Source organism: Scleropages formosus, chromosome 15 (assembly GCF_900964775.1).
Source record: "Scleropages formosus chromosome 15, fSclFor1.1, whole genome shotgun sequence".
Lineage (NCBI taxonomy): Eukaryota > Metazoa > Chordata > Actinopteri > Osteoglossiformes > Osteoglossidae > Scleropages > Scleropages formosus.
Window position 1 is genome coordinate 3,812,444 of NC_041820.1, and position 20,819 is coordinate 3,833,262.

Here is a 20,819-nt window from a genome sequence, read left to right on the forward strand (position 1 = left end):
GTTTAAAATAGGTAGGGATGAGAAGATAGCGTAAGGTATCAAGTGATGGGCTCAAGATACATGGGTTAAGGTCATCATGTCACGATATGAGGGTCAAGAAGGTGGCGGGTCAAGATGATGTGGTGAGTAATGAGGTCAATGATGATGGGATCAGGATAGTGGGGTTAAGATGCTGGAGCTGAGCAAATGGGGTGAGGGTGACGAGGTTAAGATAGGGAGGTTGAGATGACTGATTTATGATGATTGAATCAAGTTGGCACAGAGACAGGTCTCTTACTGGGTTGTACACTGGGTCTCGTGGGTAATACATAGGTTATACATGGGTTGCTTGGCAGCTCATATGAAAAATATCCTGGATAACAGTATCTGCTGAGAAAATAGATTTTAAAAAAATGTTGCGCAGCATTAGTGTCTGAAGACATATTACACCGGTGAAACTGGACTCTCAGGGGTCGTATTAATGTGAAGTAAAGCAGCAGTCCAGTGGGTCACTTAATACACCTTTTGAGAAAAAGAAAAACAACCCTAATGTACAAATAATAAATATTATCTAGTAATAGCACAGCGAAGGAGGTTTCGTCCGCTCTCATTGCACTGAGCTGGGCCAAACCCAGACAGACCAGCTCTCAGAGAGCGAAATAAGAGCAGAGGGGCTGCAGACAGGAAGTGGAGGAGGGATTGATGAAACACTCTGTTTATTAGAGGGAGCGGGCATTAATCACACAGTGCCAGGCAGCCACTGGAGGTGGGTGGTGCTGTAGAGCGGGATGGCGATCAAGCATAAAGGCTTCGGCTCCAACCAGGAGGACAGGGGAATGAGAGACAATCAAAAATGAGAAAACATTTTATTAACGTGAGAATTTTGCAGAAGTGCTGGTTTCTGTCAACTGATCCGGGGTGTCCGTGTGGTCAAATGTTGCAGTCTCTGAAACCAAATGGAAAAGGTCTAACGGTAGGTACCCGGACACATTACTCTGGCGTCAGACCCCCAGGGTACACGATACCAAGACATCGAGGGTTCAAACCTCTATCTCGTATACATGCCAAACCCACCTCCAGTAGCATCATTTGCCATCATTCCACCACCTGGAATTAACAGTATTTTTAAACGGGACAACCAGCACCATTCTTTTCTTAAAATTCACTCTGAGAGCCAATAAATAATTCAGCCGTTTCTGTGCTGTGGCTGGTGCAAACCACTAAATGATGCAGGGATTTGACACAAGTGTGAGATTTCAGACATTTTTGATCTATCGGTCCTCAAGGAAAATTGCTATGTACTAAAGTCATAGACTTGTTTACATATCATGGACAAAAAAAAAAAAAATTAGCATGTCGCTAATAAAATTGGAATTTCTCAGCAAAAAAGAAAAAGAATCACAGACTTTATCGACTTAAGTAAACAGTTTCCTGTGTGTCAGTGTGTCCTAAATCATTTACATCAGCAGCAGCTATGTAGAACAGCAGGCAGAATGCAGGGGAAGGACGATGGGGAAGGCAGGAATGGTCTCCTAGGATATAGCGTCAAGGCAACCAGCAGACAGAGACAGTGATGGAGATGTTACTCGGTAATTTGCAGCCTGTAGAAGGGTCATAATCCATTGGTAATTAATGAACATCATGACTACAGGCTTTCGCAAGATGGATTGGATTTTAACTTGATGGTGCACCACAGACACCATACGGTAGGAGAAGAATTGAAAAAACCCGAGTAAGCACTGCTGAGTTTAAATTACTGTCATTTGGCGCTCACATAACAGCCGAGCAAATCTGTATTCTAGGGGGGAAAATAAGAAAACCGTGGTGGTGTAACAGGAGGTCTGCAAGTGCAGCAGTGATAAAACACACAAACTCGAGTCAGCTTTTCCGAGCAAGTCAAGATCAAAGCGGCGCTTAACAAAGGGCCAACGCTCGCAGGATGGGCACTTCTCGACTAGGTCGTATTTGCTTTGTCTTAGCAAACTTCTGGCAGTGTGAGATATGCTGTTTCATCGTGAGGGTTGACACTGGATGTTCTCAACAGCCCGGCCCGAGCAATTCCCCAGCAGAGGTGCCGATCCGCCTGAAAATAAACATGACGGCGGCCGCCCTGAGTCACTGCAGCATGCATCACTGTTCACCCGCAAACACCAGCAATTACTCCAGTGGGAGGAATCCTCCCAGAACTCCTCCGGGGACTTTAATCGTGAGCAGTTAATCCTGTCAGAACCATTACGGATAAGCACGTTACAATTCATTGGCGCGCGCCGCGAGAGCAACGTCATTTTATTTTTTTCAATGGTTTGCATGTATTCTTCTTCCGATAATGTGCAGAACGGCAACATTTTTGTGTTTTCCATTACATTTTGGGTTGGGGGAGGATGGAAGACAAAGGAGCGATTCACGCGAAGTGTCATACACATTACCTATACAGAATGCAGCACTGACGGCAAGAGAGCGCCGCACTTTGCGTTAGTCAGAGGATTAGGGCACTGCGACTGTGAGGCGCTCTTTATTGCGGTCATCAATCAGCACAGCTTCCACTTACTGGTCCAAGGGGATCTCCACGTTCAGAGAGTCTCCTTCTGTCTGCAACACTTTGGTCTTCGGTTTCGCCAGGTTCTCAGGCAGGCCTTGGAGGCATGACAGACGAGCATCAGCGGAGGACCGACATGATGCTAATTTGTCCTGACCCCGAGTTTGGGAGACGTGTGTCCATTGTAGCTGTGATTGGCTACTGTTGTCCTCTTCTTCCTCTTTTCCCTCCAAATTTTAGGAGAATCCAGTCTTCGTGATGTGTCCGGTCCACGAGGGTTTTTGACATGTCCAAAGTGTTCAAAGCATGATAAGCAGACAGGGCACGGTGGAACACAACATGATGCTGGTTCACGGCATACTTCTCGTACACCAAGTACTGTTCAGAGTTCCTTCAACGTGTGAGAGGAAGCCGATGCCGACGAGGATTAAAAGGCTGGGGGTGGATTCAGACCCACAACCATGAAGCTGTGAGGCAGCGGTGCTTGAGTTGCCATGTGACAGTTTTAAAAATATTTACAGCATTTTTCAGTTGCCTCGTGGCAAGAATCCCAGAGTTTCAGTTTAAAATCATAACTGAGATACAGCCAGAGAGGGGCAAGTCCTGTACCCTTTCCCAGATAGAGAGTTTTCCAACAGTCACCCTTCCACCACTGCACCGTCGTTTTTTCGCAACTGCAGGGCTTCTGGTGGTTCAACACGGGTATTCTGGTGATCCCAGCGTGGCGTTGGGAGGACATTTTGCTGCATCACATCCCATAAACCTAGCCTTGGAAATCCTCCTCCTGCCACACAGACTGTGACCACAGAGGAGGCGTTCTGTAAATTCTTTAGGGTTTGGGTTAGGGATGGGGTTGGGGTTCCCTAATGAATTTCTGCCACAAGGCAATGTCCCATGTGCTTCTTGTTTTATTCTTCGGGGGGGGAAATGCTTTTAGGGGGGTGCGGTGACGCAGCGGGTTTGGCCGGGTCCCGCTCTCTGTCGGGTCTGGGGTTCAAGTTCTGCTTGAGGTGCCTTGCGACGCACTGGCGTCCCGTCCTGGGTGTGTCCCCTCCCCCTCCAGCCTTTTGCCATGTGTTGCCAGGTTAGGCTCCGGTTTGCCCCGACACTGCTTGGGACAAGCGGCTTCAGACAATGTGTGTGTGAAATGCCTTTAAATCCAAATTTTTAATTATCTAATTTGTGTGCTGCTAGGATTATTATGGTATGAATAAGGCGAAATTGAGTCTCGGGGCACATTTTCTCTAATGCTGACGATTCAAAAGCGGCAGGACCTTCACCTAGTGCTGGTAGAAATACAGTCAAACAGCACAGCACTTTTTGATATGTCATTACACGCTCATCCTGCTTTCGCAGCCCGGAGATTACTCCTTTCTCGAGAAGTCCTAGTTGCTGAAGGGAGCCGTGGACTCTTTAGGGTTGCCAGTTGGGCACAGGCATACAGTGCGATTGTATGGGTCTTCCACCAGACGGCACGCGACCGCAGCGGATCCAGAAGTCATTTTGCCGAGGCTAATGAGAGCGCGGATGGAGGCTTTGCGTGTTTTTTTCTAACGGCTTTGATATATGACTCCTGTCTTGTGGCTCGTGCTGCCGTTAGCCTGGCAGCTGATAGCTGTGAAGCCTTAAGAAAATGGAAAATTGATTTACCACAGTTCCAATACATGCGAGCACCTAGTGCTCTAATTCAATATGCCTGTACAAAATAAATGAATAAAACCTGGTCACAACCTTGGCTGTGGTGGTTTTCTGGACAATGGGAATTCCGACAATCGGAAGATGTGACGGCGAGTATTAAGTGAATCCTCAGCCGTATTTCCTCCATCCTTTCGTCTCCACCTACACCGAGCATTATGTGACTGACAGATACCGTAAAACGCATACTTCTTACGACGAAGGTACACCTTTGAAGACGCATCGTCCTTCGCAACATGACTCACACAGCGCAAGTAGAATCATTTTACGGAATTAACCTCATTAAGACGACAGTTTCTGATGCACCTCCGTCGCAATCTTTAAATCCGAAACCCAAATTCGAAGTGCAAAAGGCACACGACAAAGGGCTCTATTGTTTTATGTTGAAAGCACAAGTCGTGCTCGCTGGAGCGTCTCGCTCACAGAGGACTCTCCTCAAAGAAGGCAAACGGAGCCAAGACGGCACGCAAAATCTCCGATTGCTTTGTTTGAACGGTAATTGCAGGCTAATCGTGCCGTTGCATAACAGACACCTTGCAGAGAATACGTGCGCCCAACAACAGTTACATAACCAGTATTTTGTGGCTTCAAACAAGTGCAAGAAGTTGGGAGTGTCACACCTGAAAACCAGCGTAGAGAAGTTAGTCCTTTTGACAACAATGACACCTAGTGCTGATTTTTAATTGTGCCGACAAGGCGGTTTCTAACTGTCTGCTCTCGTGCCCCCTGGTGGCTGCTCCGTGGAGCTCGTCCATCAAAGGCTCCCGCTCATGTTCTGGTTCAAAGAAAACAGCCCACGCGTCTCAAAGCCGGGAGCAAAAAGGCAACGGAACGCTCCGAGACTTCATTTTTCACGCCCTGTTGAGGGCTGTTATTTATATTTACAGCAGAATGCAATGCACACCACCCATTATCAGCGACTCAGGGGGCCTGACCAAAAAACCTGCACTGCACCACGTGAGGAGGCAATAAACCAGGGAGCAACGAGCTGTTCTCAAGCTTCATTCAGGAAGGAGCTGCATCACAATCCCGTATACACTCTTTTCCATGTCGTCTTCAGAGATGATATACTTGTTTATTAGAAGGAAAGTTCTTCCTTGGGGTCAAGGAGTTATTATTATTTATACACCCATATTCAAAAATTAGGGATTTGATTCTGAAAAATCATTTCGTAATTTACTTTCCGACAGCTTGACCAAAGTATCTATAGCTCAAGCCTTACTGAAGTGAGCTTTGAGGGTTATAACGCTTGCCTTTACGGGTTGCTGCAGAGCAATCGACCCATGGAGAGTTGTTTGGTCCCCCTATGGCATTAACTGTGGAACATAAAGCCAACCCTGAAATAACAATGTTGTATAATTCCAATGTCCATTCGTGCAGGAGAAGATATGAGAAAATGGGGGGGTCCGATGTAGAGAAATCCCATGGCAAATTTTTGATTATAACCAAACTCTTATGCATCCCTACAAAATGCATCAGCCTCAACGACGTGACAGCGAGGGTCTTAATTCTACACGTCTGCACGCCCACACGCTTCGGGGTGCTGAGTGTCCGTGCACTCAAAATTCTGTTTATTTCATTTAGCTTTAAATCCTTGCTACTCAGCAAACAAAGTTAATTATACTTTGGAGGGGAAAAAAGCGAAATAGCTGCCTAGGAAACAGGAATGTTTGACTCGCCTGTAGTTTCATGTATTTACATTTTACAGTCTTTAATTAAGTCCTGGGATAATTAATTAAAGGTCAGGGATAATGAAATCAAAATGGTGTTTATACATAGCTAAAACTAAGCGACGTTTAGAAATACAGCTTTGTTGTTTGCCCTGCAGGCCTCCGTATCTGTTTAGGGTCTACAGCTAAAAAAGAAGGCCATGAAAACACAGAATTGCACATTTTCTCAGCTTTCAGCTGATATTCAAATCCCCTAAGGTGACAACAATTAATGATGGCAAAACTGTTATGGATAAGAACATGCCGGAATGAAGGCATTCTTAAAATCTTTATATTTCTGCCAGTGATTCTCACTTTTAAGACGCACCAGGGTTGTTGGGTATCGCATTTACAGCCTCTTGGTTTCCAGTTATGATCCTGCTCTCCTGTCTTGCCTCCAGCAGACTGTGAACGAACGCGGAGCTGTCAGGTGTCCGCGAGAGGGCGATGCTCATAAGCGGCCTCTCCGTCCCACTGAGCCGGGCTTTTTCTCTCGCTAATTACATTTTCTTCAGCTGTAAAGAATGTCCCCCCTCTGTCTGTCAAACCCTCTTAGTGTAACCATGCTTCTCTGAGCATTGATCATTGAGTTAGCGGATGTGAGGAAGGCTTGGACGGGTCTTCAATAAGAATAATATGCGATTTCCCCTGCCTTTCTTTATCCAGTTTTATCGCGGGAGACCACTTTAATTCTCAGATTCAGACATTTATTATATTTGCTTCTGAACTACTGCTTAATATTGTTTAATGTTTGCAGCTCAGGAAGCGGTGAAACAGTCCCATGTTTAGTTTAATTGTTTTTACCTACTATGGCTGTAAAATGATTATTTCAGCTCCATGTGAAATCCAGTTGCAATTTAACACAAAATTCTGTCTTAATGTCTTTGGCAAAAAACCTCCAAGAGCACGAAAGTTATTCTATTGAATCAAATCAGGTGTGTCCCAAAAATGTTTGAATCTAATGCAAACATATGAAATGTGCAAATATTAGTTCTTTCCAAGGAAATGGGGAGAGTAGACTCAAGGCTAGGGAAAGTGGAATTATGAAAAAATGCAATAAATGTTTTGCAATTTGTGGTTTTATGCATGAAGAAAATGTGGCTCGTAAAGGAAACTCAAATTCGGTGTTCCAATTTGCATTTGAATTTTGGTTATCAAGGACACACATATTTGGGCAAAGAGAAAACTGAAAAGCAAAAGTCATTTAATATTTCATCTTCAAAGCCTTCGGAGGACTGCTTTTTTCTCTTCCACATTTTATTACATTGAGACTCTTTTTAAAGACTTTGGAACATGCACATTTTCCATTTGTCCATCAGTGAGCACATATACAAAGAGGAAACGCAATCACAAAACAGTATACTGAAACATAAATTTTATTTGTCTCTCAGATTATCCGTACGCAAACAGAATAGTAAATCACAATGTGTTCTTTCTTTTGTCACAGTTTTGAATCTACATTTCATTATTGTCCCATAGAGACAGGTAGTTGAACATGAAATATCAGTTGCTTTTTAATTTACAGTGGATATTCTGCGATTGCTTTCTTTGCAAGTTTATGAATTTTCATATACGGTCTCTACTCTGATATTATAAAAAGAATGATAATAAAGTAATAATAACGGAGTCCTAGATTTGTATGACAAAATGCAAACTCCAAAATGTAAATTGAAATAATGAATTTTTCTCTGCATCAAAAAAAATAATTTCAGGTGTATTTTTAGCTTGATATTTTTCACCTTCTCTTAATTTTTATAATGTTGTATCAGCTATGGGGCGCGGGGGCGCGTAGGGGGGCGTTGGCATAGTGGGTTTGGCAGGGTCCTGCTTGGGGTGCCATGCGGTGGACTGGCGTCCCATCCTGGGTGTGTCCCCTCCCCCTCCAGCATTACGCCCTTCGTTGCCGGGTTGGGCCCCGGTTCGTCTCGACCCCGCTCGGGACAAGCGGTTTCAGCCAGTGTGTGCGTGTGTATGAGCTATGTGCTCTTCGTTTGATGACTACATATCCCACAATACTCTGCAAAGAAGTTTCCGGTTTCGCAGACGTGACGTCTGGAAGGCGGTGCCGCGTCGCTGAGCCAACTCTGCGGGAGTGATGCGGTGTGCGGCGCGCACTTTCCGGCGCGCTCGTGCCGCCCCGTGTACAGCTGTTCGTGCTCTCAACTTGCAGTAGCGCGGCCTTTTAAATTTATTTCTCTTGTAATTTTAATGTGAACTGAATTTGTGGTTTCGGTGAACATTGTCCCGAGTAGGAAACTGCGCACCTGGTGAGTCGTTAACGCTGGAGCCGGTTTTATTACTACGTCTCTGCAGCTGTGAGAAGCGCCGTTTTATGCGTTAATTCGGGTGTGGAGTGGGGAAATAATAATTCCATCTGTGCTCTGAAAATCACTCTGCTTCAGGATATGTGGGGTAAAAAAAAAAAAAAAAAAAAAAAAGAAAAAAAAATGCACGTGCTGGATATGTATGCAGAATTTTAATAAACTGCAGGCGGGAAGAGGCTCCAGCTGTGCATCACCTGTGGACATTGAGCTTCTCCAGGCAGTGATGAAACCCTAGTCTTACACACACACATACACATACACACACACGTTTAGGAAAGGCACGCGGCTGCCACTCTGCGAGTCAACATCGATTCCTGCACCGAAGCGACCGTTCCACTTCGCAGCTGCAATCCTTGTACTTCCATCACCTTTTGCTCGTGCGTAAATGTCAGGAACAGGTGTGCGTGCAGATTCAACGTGAGAAGAGCGAGGACACGCAGACAGCCGTTCGCATGGAGACAGGTTACAGAACAGCTTTAATCCTGCAGCATCCAGGGCGCGAGGGCCTATACAGACACTTCACTGTACATACAGATTTCTTTACATTGTGGTTATAAATCAAACCCCTCCCCCCCATCAAAAAAAGCCATTTCACATAAAATCTGGAGAGCAGCGGTACACCGTACCACCGCAGCAGAGCCTGCGAGGAGAGGAGGTGTCAGGGAAATTGTTCTCCGGCACACCTTTCAGAGGGGGGGTGGGGAGGTCGAAGGTCACGGGCCAGGTGCCCTTGCGCCGACCTGCTGGGAAGCATTGCGCGACTGTGGCGCAGCCTTCCCGCACTTTGTATAAAACATTAAAACAAAATCAAAATAAATGCAACCATCCTTTTCTTTCCAGTCCTCTTCGCTTGTTCCTTTTCCTCATTCTTCCTCGCTCTCGTTTTCTGGATCCAAGTCTGAGTCTCCGTTCACTTTTGACTCCACGTTCATCTTCTCTTCTTCATCCTCCTCTTCCTCATCATCTCGATCAGCTGTCTCCTCCATGCCTTCTTCCTCCCAGTTCTGCCAAAATAAGAACCCATCGGTACATTTTACTTTCGAATACACTGTCCATTAATGCTTCTCACTAAAATGGAAAATTTGATTTGCTGTGATTTGTGACTTACATCTGAGTCTTCCTCAGGAAGCCCCTCATCTCCTGAAGCCTCCTCTTCCTCAGAGGACTCTGTGGCAGAGAGGAACATCGGTTCAGACGTCTACACAATCGTAACAACTGCCTTCCTGCAAAACCAAACACGTCCGAACCCAGAGCCACAGATATGAAGTAGCGAGATGAAACTACATGCAGCCACACAAGGCAGACATTCGAGTGCACTGATTTGCATTCGAATGACACGGCAAAAGTGTATTTGCATGTGAATACCCCAGATTCATTTATACTTGGTAGAATGCACTTGAGCAAAGCTCAGCAGCCATTGGCTGATCCCTGACCCGCGCTTTCGGTCATCGCCCGTTGAAATCAACTGACGTCAACTCTGAGCGGAGGGAGAACGCAGCGAAGCGCTAAGAGCCGACGCACACGGCAGCGATACAGCTCTGGCCTCGCCGGCCACCGAAAGCATGTCAAAGCGCAGAGCCTCCGTGGTCTTTGACCACTTCTACATCCCAGACAATGGAGAGGAGGTGTGCAAGGCACGCTGCAAGTACTGCCCGCTGGAGATGAGCTTCAACAGGAAGGCCACCTCCAACCTTCTCAACCATATGAAGGTAAGGTTGAGCTCTCATTTGGTTCCCCAGTGTTAAACTCTTTGGCTATGCTTTGATCAGATCAGGTGAGGTTCTAAAATGTTTCACATCTGCAGCTGCTTCCTAAACCTTCTATTGGTCGTCTTCTTGCCTGAACTTTGTTGCAAAATCCTGAGTTTTATTAAATGCTGCATGCTGTATAAGATACCCAAAGAGCCAACAAGCTAATACTACTGGCTATTCCACGTTCTGAACTCTCCTCTTAGCGGAAGCATGCCTCCATACCCCTGGATCCAGTGTCTAGCATCACCACCCACTGGGCCCCTATGCCAACCAAGAGCATGCTGGCACCCAAGAAGTGGCATAGCACTGATGCCAGCCAGGTCCAGGCCGACCGCGCTCTGGTCAACCTGATAGCTGGGGAGCAGCTGCACGTCTCCATTGTTGAGAGTCCCTTCTTCCTGAGCTTCATGCAGGAAGTGCAGCCCGCCTACAATGTTCCCAGCCGCCACCACTTTGTCAACTCGCTGGTGTGCCAGCAGTACAACCTGCTCCACGGGCAGCTGGAGGCCCTGGTCAAGGCTGCCCAGAGCATCTGCCTGACTGTGGATGTCTGGTCAGGGGAGCAGGGGTGCACCTACATGGCAGCAAAAGGCCACCTCATTGTGGACTACACCCTCAAGTCAGTGTTGTTCTCCTGCAAGCGTGTACGGGGTTTTCAGACGGCCGAGGACATCCTTAGCTACTGTGAGACCATCTTGGCCATTTATAAAACGCCAAGCAAAATTGCCATCGTTGTCAGCGACAACACAGCACCCTGCAACACCAGCCTCCCCGGGTTTGTGCAACACGGTGAGTCACCGTTGGCGAGCGCTGCAGAGCCAGAGGTAAAGATGGAAGGCCAGGGTGCTCCCGCACCCACAGGCGAGAGCACCTCGAGCTCCAGCACCACGCAGTACGTTTCCCAGTACGAGCCCTCGTTCGCTCACGCGCTCCAATTGGTCGTCAGGGATGGGCTTCTGGCCATACCGAAGGCAACTGCGGATGTTCTCGCTAAGGTCTCGGCAATGGCGTACCGCACTAGGGATGCCATGCCAGGATCGGCAACAGATCGCCTGGAGGATCAGCTCAAGGGCCAGGCCACTGGCTGTGCCCCCTGGAACCGGCAGCTGAAGCTTGTGAAGAGCATTCTGGGTGACCAAGACGACCAGCTGGGCCCAAGTACACACACTAACCCGAGCCTCACTGCCTTGGAAAGAGCAATTTTGGAGGACTTCCTCCACATCATGAGGCCATTTGAGGAGATCACAGACCGCATCCAAGGGGAGCGGGTGGTCCCAGCCAGCCTAGTCATTCCATCAATTTGGGGGATCCGGAAGCACCTGAGCTCTCAGTCAGAGCACAATCACAAGATGGTGGTGGGCCTCACAATTTCCACTGACAAGTGGCTCCAGCAGTACGAGGCCAAGTCTTCCTACCTGCGGGCCACCATTTTGGACCCACGTCTCAAGTTGCGTTGGACCGAGGGTGACCACAGCTCCCGCCTCAAGGACGACCTGCTCTCGATGACCGGTGCCTCGGCCGGAGACACCCGGGAGCCCGCTTCTGCCTCAGAAGCGCTGTGCCCGCCTAGAAAGAAGTGCTTGTTTCCTTTCTTTGAGGATGAGCCCCAGCACTCCGCCCCAAGCCCACATGTCGAAGAGGTGGAGACATACTTGCAGGAACCCTGCATTCCATACCACCAGGACCCCCTGGTGTTCTGGAGGGGGAACCTTCAGCGGTTCCCTCGGCTTTCCTCGCTGGCCCTGCAATACCTCTGTATACCAGCATCACCTGTTCCGACCCTGCACCCCGACAGCACCGGGCTCCCTGATGGCGACTTCGAGAGCCTGACGTTCATCAAGCTCAACAACAGTCTGCTGCAATGATCCCTGCAGCATTGTGGCATTTTTTTATAAAAAAAAAAAAAAAAAAAAAAATTTTACTTCTGATGTGTGGTTCCATATAGTTCAAAAAAAAAAAAAAAAGAAATTTTGCATTAAATATGAGCACCAGAGCACTGCGGGCGGCTGTGTTCACGCAGAAGCACGGGGAATGAAACGGGCCTTTCAGACCAAGGCTGCTGGGTTTGGTTGCCTGGCAACGAGAGCCGCACTTGCATGCAAAGCATGGGGGGGGGGGGGGGGGGACGACTAGAATTTGCATAAATGCATTTGCATTTCCAAAATCTTGTCATGTTTGTAAAGTGATCAGAGGGTTCCTGCCCAGGTGCACAAATCTGGAAGAGTTCAAGGACTTTGCATTTTAAACCAAAGAAAAGGAGCAAGAAAGGCTGACAGCTGGGGCTCAGGTAGAGAGAATGAGACAGGCGTCACCTTTTTGTAACACGCCTGTAGCTGTGCGAGTGTGAACCGCGTACAATGAGGTAAATACGACCGTCCACCCAAATTCAGGGTAATTGCAGTGTGTTTTAAAGGAGCGGGTTTGTAAGATGGGCAGTGAATAAACTGGGCTTCCCGTCCTTCTCCTGTACACAGAGAGGAGCAGCTCCTGCATACAGACAGTGAACATACCCTCCTCGTACACCAGCTTAGCTGTTTGGTCTAATGCTGTGACTGTCCCAGAAGTTTCTCCTGCTGCCACCTGGTGGAGGGGAGGTATAAATGCAGTTAACACAGCAGCACATCCTGCAGGCAAATGACATTCTTCACTTGACAAAAAAAAGCAGCTTCTTGTAGTTTTTGGTTTCAGATGTTAACAGTGTAATATAATCCACAAAAAAAAAAAAAAAAAACATTTTTTGTACGTTTTTACCACCAGCTCATTAGGTTTCCTAGATGTGAAGGACAAGACTGAACGTACCTGTGTCATCAGCAGGTACAACTTGCCGTGAAGCCTGGCGAGCTTGTGGAACACTTTGACTCGGCTCTCAATCATGTGGTACAAGACTCCCAGCTGAGACACCAAGTCTGGTACCTGCAACAGGATAATGACCCAAAACAGTCAGCACGGATCCCGAGCCTGCGCCCTTATTTAACACCCCAGCAAAGGACCATCCCACGTGTCGTTAGAATCTGGAAACCCAAAAATAAAAGTGTGCAAAACGAAGCGATGAACTGTAGCACTCACTGTTGACAGGTAGGACGTGTGCTCCACAAGAACAGCCTTGAGCCATCGCACCATAAGCACCGCTCTGAAAAAGGTATGGAGGCGGCATTTAACACTCAATGAATCAGAACTAAGATTGAGAGAAGTCCAAACAGATGGGGTTACGGATAGATGGGCGGGCGGCGGTGAACTCACGTGTACGGGTGTCCTTGCATCCTCTTGGTGAGCTGAAGGGGGGATGGGAAGATCGGTGGTTAGGGAAACTTTCTGGTTTGATCAACCCAAACAACTGAACACACACACACACACACACACACACACACACACACACACACACACTGCAGTGCTTCAACGCTCTCAACTCCCAAACACTTCAAAACCACGTTGCTACGACGCCTGCACTCCCGACCCCACGCTTCTTGTTGTCTGAAAGGTTTCATCTGCACACGTTCTGCGACAACCCAACATCCTGTCAGCAAACGTGAGTCCGTTCCACTTTCCAGCATTTACCTCTTCAACCAGCGGCAGGACAGCGGGGATGGGTAACCGGGCAACCGTCTTCTTTATCAACACCTCTCGCTTGGTCTGGAGGACTTTCTGAAGATGGACAGCAAACAGAACATTAATACATGCAGAAATGTTCATGTTTCACCCTTTCACATGCAAAGAAGATCATTTAAAGAGCTTCCCTGGAATACTGAACTCAATAGTGTTTGAACAAACTTTGCAGAACAATTACAGAACATTACAAACACTAAATTCTTACCGTATCAACACTATTGGAACAATGTGAACAGTTTTGATTCATTCAAAACCCCACAGTCAATTTTACCATCAAGTCGCAATCAACGAAAAGTCTGACGATTCACAAGTCCTGTTTTATTTAGAGGTTTTGTTCAGCAAAAATCTGGATAAAACACATTTTTTAAAAAAATCAGACTTTAACTTGGGATCATTTGGCAAAATAATGGACAAAATGCACTGCGTCCGCAAACTCCGATTCAATGTCAATTGTTGAGTGATTAGGAATAAACCCAAAAGTTCTCTGAAGAATTTGGAATTCCACCATTTGTGCCATTAGCACTGTGTGAGAGTACACTTGGAGCTTCTTTCGAGAACTCAAAATGATCTACGAAGGATTTTCCTCGCGTGCTCCACCGGGCCGGCGCCGACTCCTCCCGCCGCGTTGTGCGCTAACTGATATTGGCGTCAGGGCAACAGAGGCTCCCCGCGAAGAGTTACGATCCCCAGGAGCGGTGCGAGGAGGAAATCTCAACATCTGGAGACGATCGATTGCCCTGTGGCAACAAGTGCCGTCCGCTGTCGAGCTGCGCCGCTGTTATGAGGTAAATCGATGGAGCCCTGGGCTGCTGTTCTACCTTATCGATATCGGAGAACTGGGTGGGCGGGGTGAGCACTCACATTGAGAATGCTGTTGTCCTTGCTTTCCAGGCCCTGAACCAGGAGCACGGCGTAACTGTCCGTCTGCAGCGAGGGAGTCCCTTTGGCGTCCCCCTTCTCGCCCCCACCCGAAGACAGCTCCATCTCCCCCAGCCGCTCCTCAATCGATCTCTGGACGTCAGGGAGAGAGAAGTGCTGTGACGGTGGACCACTGGTTGTCAGCAAGTCAGCTTACAGCATTCACAGAGTAGCGGTTAAAGCAGCTGCATTCGAATCCCACCTCTGGCTCTAGTACCCTTGAGCAAGGTACTTACTCTAAATTGCTCCAGAAAAAAAAAAAAAAAAAAACGACCCAGCTGTATAAATGGGTAAATAATTGTAGGCAGATCAGCAACGTAAGTCGCTCTTGGGAAAAGCATCAGATAATTAATGTAAATGCAAACAGAAAAACTGAAAGGACCACATGCTAGGAGTACATTCACCTGCATAACACAAAATTAGAGAATTAAGAGAATATTGACCATCACCGTCCATGAAGTCCACTATCCAAACTCCAGCATTCATGTGAATTATGTAAGTTAACTGCTAATTTTTCTAGAAGAAAATTCATCCCCTGGATCCACCATATGGGGACTTTAGAGAGACATTCAGGTATTGATCACAAAAGCAAAATATCACCACTGAATCAATACAGCTGAAGGAAATAAAGATAACGCAGTTACTAAGTTTCAAAGACTTATCTTCCAATTAATTTAACAGCATTTCAATAAGATTTATATTTTGAACGTTAAAAAGAATCCACGCCACTGGTACACTCAGGAGAAAGGTAGAGTGTCGGTATTTTACCTCTTTGGTACCGGAGTCCTGTTTCCTCTTCTCTGGCTTCGCGGGAGCTGTTTTCACGAGGGCACTATGACCTGGGAGTCCAGGGGTGAGCACTTTGGCGCCGGGGCTCGCTACGGGGGTCTTCACCTGACAGGAAGGGGTTTTCAAACACACCCGGTTATGTATGAACTTCAGTATTTATTTAACGGGACCTCAGGGGCTCTAGTGTTTGGAGTTGCTGCCTTCCGTCTCAGAGTCTGCAGGTTTGAATCCCACCTCCAGCCGTGGTACCCGATCAAGGTATTTGCTTTGAACTGCTCCTGTAAAAATTACCCGACTGTATAAATGGGTAAATGGCTAACTAATGGCTTCACAGAAAAGCTAATAAATGTAAATATGGTACCGGCTTTGTTGAAAAAGAATCGATGAAAAACATGAATGGAATGTGAAGGAAACTGGGGAAGAGCTGCATGGCCCGATGGGACCAACAAACGCTCAGCTCTTGCTCTTCGCCACGCTGCAGAGTGACGGACCCACGGCGGTGGTGCACGGTTACCTTGGAAATGCCCGTGTCTATGGAGAGGGACAGAGCGGTCCTGACATCCCGAACCAGGCAGATGTGTCTCTCCGCCGCGTTCACAGTCTGATGGACAGCAGAAGGGGGTGGGGGTCCTCAGCACCGAGCGCACAGGCACAATTAAAAATCCACCACAGTCAAACCTACTCCACTCCTTCCCCACACTCACCACTCTCTCTATCACAGGCTGCAGGTGGTTGCCGTAGGACAGGAGAAGACCCTGGGGGTCTGAGCCTAAAGCAGCTGCCAGCAAGGGAACGGGGATCGGCGTATCCCCCTTTCCCGACTGGCCACCCGTGCTCGACACCTGCAGCGAGCAGGTGGGGGACAGAGGCTTCTTGCAAGGCCTAAGAACAAAGGAAGAGCGCCGCCCTAGAGGTCAGAGTTGGTTTGGACCGAAACGAAAGACCAACGTACCGAGGTGCGAAGGTGAAGGATTAACTCACCCGTTGAGAAAGTGCTCAAAAAGGTGCAGCTGTCCGTCCTCACATACAACAGCCAGCCGCACTGCCTGGGGGGGAAATGGGAGGAAGGAGGCGTGAGCCACCGGTGACAGCAAACACATCCCGAGGCAGAGCAAAATGCATAAAACAACGAGGTTCCCCCGCAGACAGGCCTCACCTGGTCCTTGCCGTCGGACGGAATGATGTCCAGGTGTCTCGGTTCGTCCGTCAGAGTGAAGGACAGTACTGCGTTCTTATCCTTCCCCCCAGACCGCACCTGCCTGGGAGACGACCTCGGTGATGAGCACCCGCAGCGGATTTACCTTCAGTACAGAGGTCACGCTGACCCCATAAAACTCCTCTTTGATAATTAACTTCACAACGTGCTGCTCAAGTGAAGCAGAAAGACTCTAGTGAAATAAAGTAGAAAAAAAGTTGCACGTGCGAACTGTGCCCAATAAGAGGCATCTGAAACAGTACATTAATATAAATAGGCTGTACAAAATATATAGTAAATATAGATAATAAGGCACCAGAATTTATATACCAATGAGCGCAATGTAATTACAGCTATCAGAGCAGCAGGTGGCGCAGTGGTTAAAACCGCTGTTTTCAAATGCAAAGGTCAGCGGTTCGAATCCTACCTACTGCTCTAGTGCCCTTGAGCAAAGTACTTACCCTGAAATGATACAGCTGGGTAAATTTTACTGCATCAATGGGCTAAGTAGAACTGTAAGCTGCTTTGGAATGAGACGTCAGCTAAGCGAATAAATTAGGTAAATAAATACTTAGCAACAAGCAGATGGGGCATCGACACCATCACCTAGTGTTGCACAAAAAAGGCGAGACCAATGATGTATTTGTGACATCAAGTGTGTGACCGAACTCGCGGCTAGAAGTGCCGGGTCGGGCGGTCGGGGATCAGCCGACCGAGTTGCGAGACGGGAGCTTAACCCAACTCCAACTCACCAGACGCTGAGGAGCCTGTCGTGAGCTGCGCCGGACAGGAAGTACAGGCCGTCGCTGTCGGGGGGCCGCGCGCTGGCGAAGTGCAGAGTCGTCACCGCCGTGGCGTGACCTGTGAACTTCTGTGGAACGGAGGAGTTGGGGCCCGTGAGATCCTGCAGCGACCTTCGTCCACGCACGGACATATAGCGCGCCCCCTCCCCACGAGCTCATCCGCCACCGTGAAAGCGAGCGCTCACCCGATACACCTCCCTGGTGTCCAAGTCCCACATCTTGATGGTCTGTCCAGCAGAGAGCAGGAAGCGTCCGTCGGGACTCACGCACAGGCTGGTCACAGGGCTGTGGTCCGCCTTCCACTTACTGCGGGAGGGAGCGGCAGGTCAGCCGTCCAGATCGGCACTCACACACGAAGAGCACACTTTGCTATCCCAGAACTCCCCGTGGCTCTTACTAGCAGGTCTTTCCAGTCTTCAGGTCCCACTCGGCGATGTACGTGTCCTCGGACCCACTGTACAGCAGCGCTTCCTCCGGATGCCATCTGACAGCGTTCACCTGTCCGCTGTGACCCCCGTCCTGCAAGACAAGAGCGTCCAAGGACTCGTTTCCCAGAATTCAGAGCTCCCCCCACAAACAAACGGCAGGTTCCAATCCTGAAACATTATATTTCAAACTGTGAAAACACTTTTGACCATAATTCAGGACGGTAAAACAGCAATTTTTGTTAATTTATATTGATAACAAAGGCACTGTAAAAGCACGGTGGCGCAGCAGGTTGGTCTGGCGCCTCCTCTCCTGGGCTGTGTGTGTTGGGATGTGGGGTTGAATACAGCTCAGCCTGTGTGGGCTTTGCATGAGCTGAGACTGAACAAACAAGGTATGGCTACATTGCAGGACCAGGACCCCTCGGGATGTCACAGCACAGAGGCACCTCATCGTAACCGTCTCTCCCCCAGCGGCCTTACCAGGGTGCAGTGCAGCTCCCCCTTCATGGCGCTGTAGATGATGATGCTGCCGGCGGCCGTGCCCATCGCCAGCAGGTCCGCCTTCTCCGCGGCCTGCGGAGCCTCCGATTTCCTCTTCTTCCTCTGTGGGCCCCCCTGTTCTCACACACACGGGAATGAGTTCACCTGGGTCCTTTCCATCCAGCAAAACACATACCTATCCGAAGTTGGCAAGAGTGACAGCGAAGGCTCCGACAGAAGTGACGTTCATAAAAACACACCACCGCTGACCCAATAAATACCAAAATCAACAAGCATAAAAGCACACGGTGCTTCCTGCAACAACTTTTTACGTTAACGACCAGTCAATTACAAAGCAGCGCAATCCTGAGACCTACTTGAAATATAACTCAAATACATTTAAAAAAAATTAATTCAAGGATGGTGAGGGGGTGCGGTGGGGCAGTGGGTTGGACCACAATCCTGCTCTCCAGTAGGTCTGGGGTTCAAGTCCCGCTTGGGGTGCCTTGCGACCGACTGGCGTCCCGTCCTGGGTGTGTCCCCTCCCCCTCCAGCCTTACGCCCTGAGTTGCCGGGTAGGCTCCGGTTCCCCGTGACCCCGTATGGGACAAGCGGTTCTGAAAATGTGTGTGTGTGTGTGTGTGTGTAATTCAAGGATGCCAGAGTGAGTATTCCAATTCAACACCGAATAAAGCGGCAAAGGGAAGCAGGTATTTCAAACGAACCACATAAAAGAAATACTCTGCCGTGGGAAAGATCAAAAACTGGGCAAATAACCCTAAAACAACACGACTGCCGTTAATGAGGTGTCATATACGGATGCGGTAAAGACACCTAAAGGGAAAACATGTCACGTTTCCACACCTGTTGACCTGATTGAAGTTAAATACCCGAAAGAGGAAAGCCCAACAAAATATTATATATTTACATTCATTCATTTAACAGACGCTTTTCTCCAAAGCGACGTACATCTCATAGAAAATACAAGGTGTTCGTTACATTAGCAGGAAGAGACACTTAATAACAGAGTGTGATTTTTAAGTACAGTTTGTTTCTTTCCATCATATGAACCAATGTTCATCACACGAATAGCCGCGTAAAACTTTATCAGATGATCGATGATTCCTGACCACCTTCCTAGTAAATTTTTTTTTTTTTTTTTTGGAGATACATTTACATTACATTACAGGAGTAGCTGTGTAAAGGTTTATCCAAAATATAAAATATTTTGTTGGGTTTTCCTCTATCAGGTATTTAACTTCAATACATATGATACAGAACATACATTTTTTTGTGTACATATTATATTTTTTATATAAAGCTTATATAATAGAAATGCCGTGTGCTTAACGTATGGATGTTTACATTAACTGTAAAAAAATACAGCTATTATGAAGATGGTGAGTTTTAAAGAGCTGAAATATGTATTATATTATATATTTAGACATGTGATGATAGGGAGGAGAGCAGATGAACTTAGGGGTGAGGGGAAACTTCTCAAACAGGATTTCAGCTGTTTGTCGGACCCGTGTAACCGAGAGGATGCGAACTTTAACGGTTATATACAGCGTGTGGCTCAAATAAGATACCAAGAATTAGAATAACCCTGAAACTTAGACACGATGATGATGATCATGAAAATTGCGGAGCGAAGGAAGGAACCGGGCGGGCAGCAGGTTCAACACCACGAGACCCGAGAGGACGACGACGACGACGGCACATCTTCTTCCCATGGCGTTATCATTTCGGAAAGGAAAACGTTTCCTTTACAAACGACATCATTACGGGTGGAAATCGGGCAGAGAGGTGAGAAAAAGAAGCAGCGAGCGCCAGGTGCGCGTTCACGTGGAGGCGGCCATGTGCAGCAGCAGTCAGACATGTGCGTCCAGATGGAGGATCGCGACACATGATCGTGATGGAAACGAAGCGGGTAATAAGGCGAACCTGTTGCCATACCACAGTAACTACTTAGACATTCGTCCACTTTGACCGGCCCCGACACACCCACGGTGCTGCGGGCCCTCTCGCCGCGGGGGGGGAAGGGGGTAAGGACGGGGCTCGACGGCTCCGCCGCGCTCCGTACCTCGGCCGTCCGGCATGGTCCCCAGCTGATACACGTACACGTCGCGCTCAAGTGTGCCGAGGGCACGTACTCCTGCTGCAGCGTCTTGCTCTCCGTGTCCCACACGCGCAGCCGGCCATCCGGCGCGCACACGGCCAAGTACTGCCGCGATTTCGGCGAAAACGCGCACGGGAGCGACTGCGAAAAAGACCCTCCGTCGGCCGCCATGGCGCTGAATTCGAGTCTGCGTGTTCGGGAGGGAGCCCCAGTCGTGGAACACGTGTTAGCGGTCGGCGCGCGTGCGCAGCAGGAACCCCGCTTCTCTGCGCTCTCTCGTTGGTCGCCGTCACAGGTCAGAGCGCATGCGCGGTATCTCCCCTTGGCCGAGGGCTCGCTCACTAATTGGCGAGTCGGTAAAGCGGGGAGAGCCGTTCTGAGCGCTGCGTTTGTCATAGGCGGACCGAGAGAGTAGAACCGCCTTTTGCGCGTTTATTCGAGCTAAGTTTGAGACTACAGGGATACACTTTTCACCGTTACTCAAGTA

At 48.3% G+C, this 20,819-nt stretch overlaps 2 protein-coding genes across 2 annotated transcripts; one reads left to right on the forward strand and one right to left on the reverse strand.

Annotated features, from left to right (window-relative positions):
* Nucleotides 1-8,692: 8,692 nt before the first annotated feature.
* On the reverse strand, nt 8,693-20,798 carry LOC108922977 (WD repeat-containing protein 43-like). Its single transcript, XM_018733397.2, has 18 exons — nt 20,297-20,798; nt 18,214-18,348; nt 17,703-17,824; nt 17,491-17,611; nt 17,255-17,373; nt 16,464-16,566; nt 16,289-16,353; nt 16,012-16,189; nt 15,822-15,908; nt 15,287-15,412; nt 14,462-14,611; nt 13,550-13,636; nt 13,235-13,266; nt 13,061-13,124; nt 12,794-12,907; nt 12,505-12,574; nt 9,352-9,410; nt 8,693-9,247 (listed from the first exon to the last, which is right to left on the reverse strand). Exons 1-18 carry the CDS (start codon nt 20,726-20,728, stop codon nt 9,107-9,109), a joined length of 2,205 nt encoding a protein of 734 aa, XP_018588913.2. The 5' UTR covers nt 20,729-20,798; the 3' UTR covers nt 8,693-9,106.
* LOC108922979 (zinc finger BED domain-containing protein 4-like) lies at nt 9,432-11,910 on the forward strand. Its single transcript, XM_018733412.2, has 2 exons — nt 9,432-9,952; nt 10,198-11,910. The coding sequence occupies exons 1-2, from the start codon at nt 9,806-9,808 to the stop codon at nt 11,857-11,859; spliced, it is 1,809 nt and encodes a 602-aa protein (XP_018588928.2). The 5' UTR covers nt 9,432-9,805; the 3' UTR covers nt 11,860-11,910.
* Nucleotides 20,799-20,819: the final 21 nt, after the last annotated feature.

What these genes read in the sequence shown, in the direction of transcription:
- LOC108922979 (XM_018733412.2), top strand. Translation starts at nt 9,806, where the DNA reads ATGTCAAAGCGCAGAGCCTCCGTGGTCTTTGACCACTTCTACATCCCA. An exon ending in ACCTTCTCAACCATATGAAG is followed by an intron (nt 9,953 to 10,197) that starts GTAAGGTTGAGC and finishes CTCTCCTCTTAG; the next exon opens with CGGAAGCATGCCTCCATACC.
- LOC108922977 (XM_018733397.2), bottom strand. Translation starts at nt 20,728, where the DNA reads ATGACAAACGCAGCGCTCAGAACGGCTCTCCCCGCTTTACCGACTCGC. An exon ending in TTTGAGCACTTTCTCAACGG is followed by an intron (nt 16,190 to 16,288) that starts GTGAGTTAATCC and finishes CTTTGTTCTTAG; the next exon opens with GCCTTGCAAGAAGCCTCTGT. An exon ending in TTCCTGAGGAAGACTCAGAT is followed by an intron (nt 9,248 to 9,351) that starts GTAAGTCACAAA and finishes TTATTTTGGCAG; the next exon opens with AACTGGGAGGAAGAAGGCAT.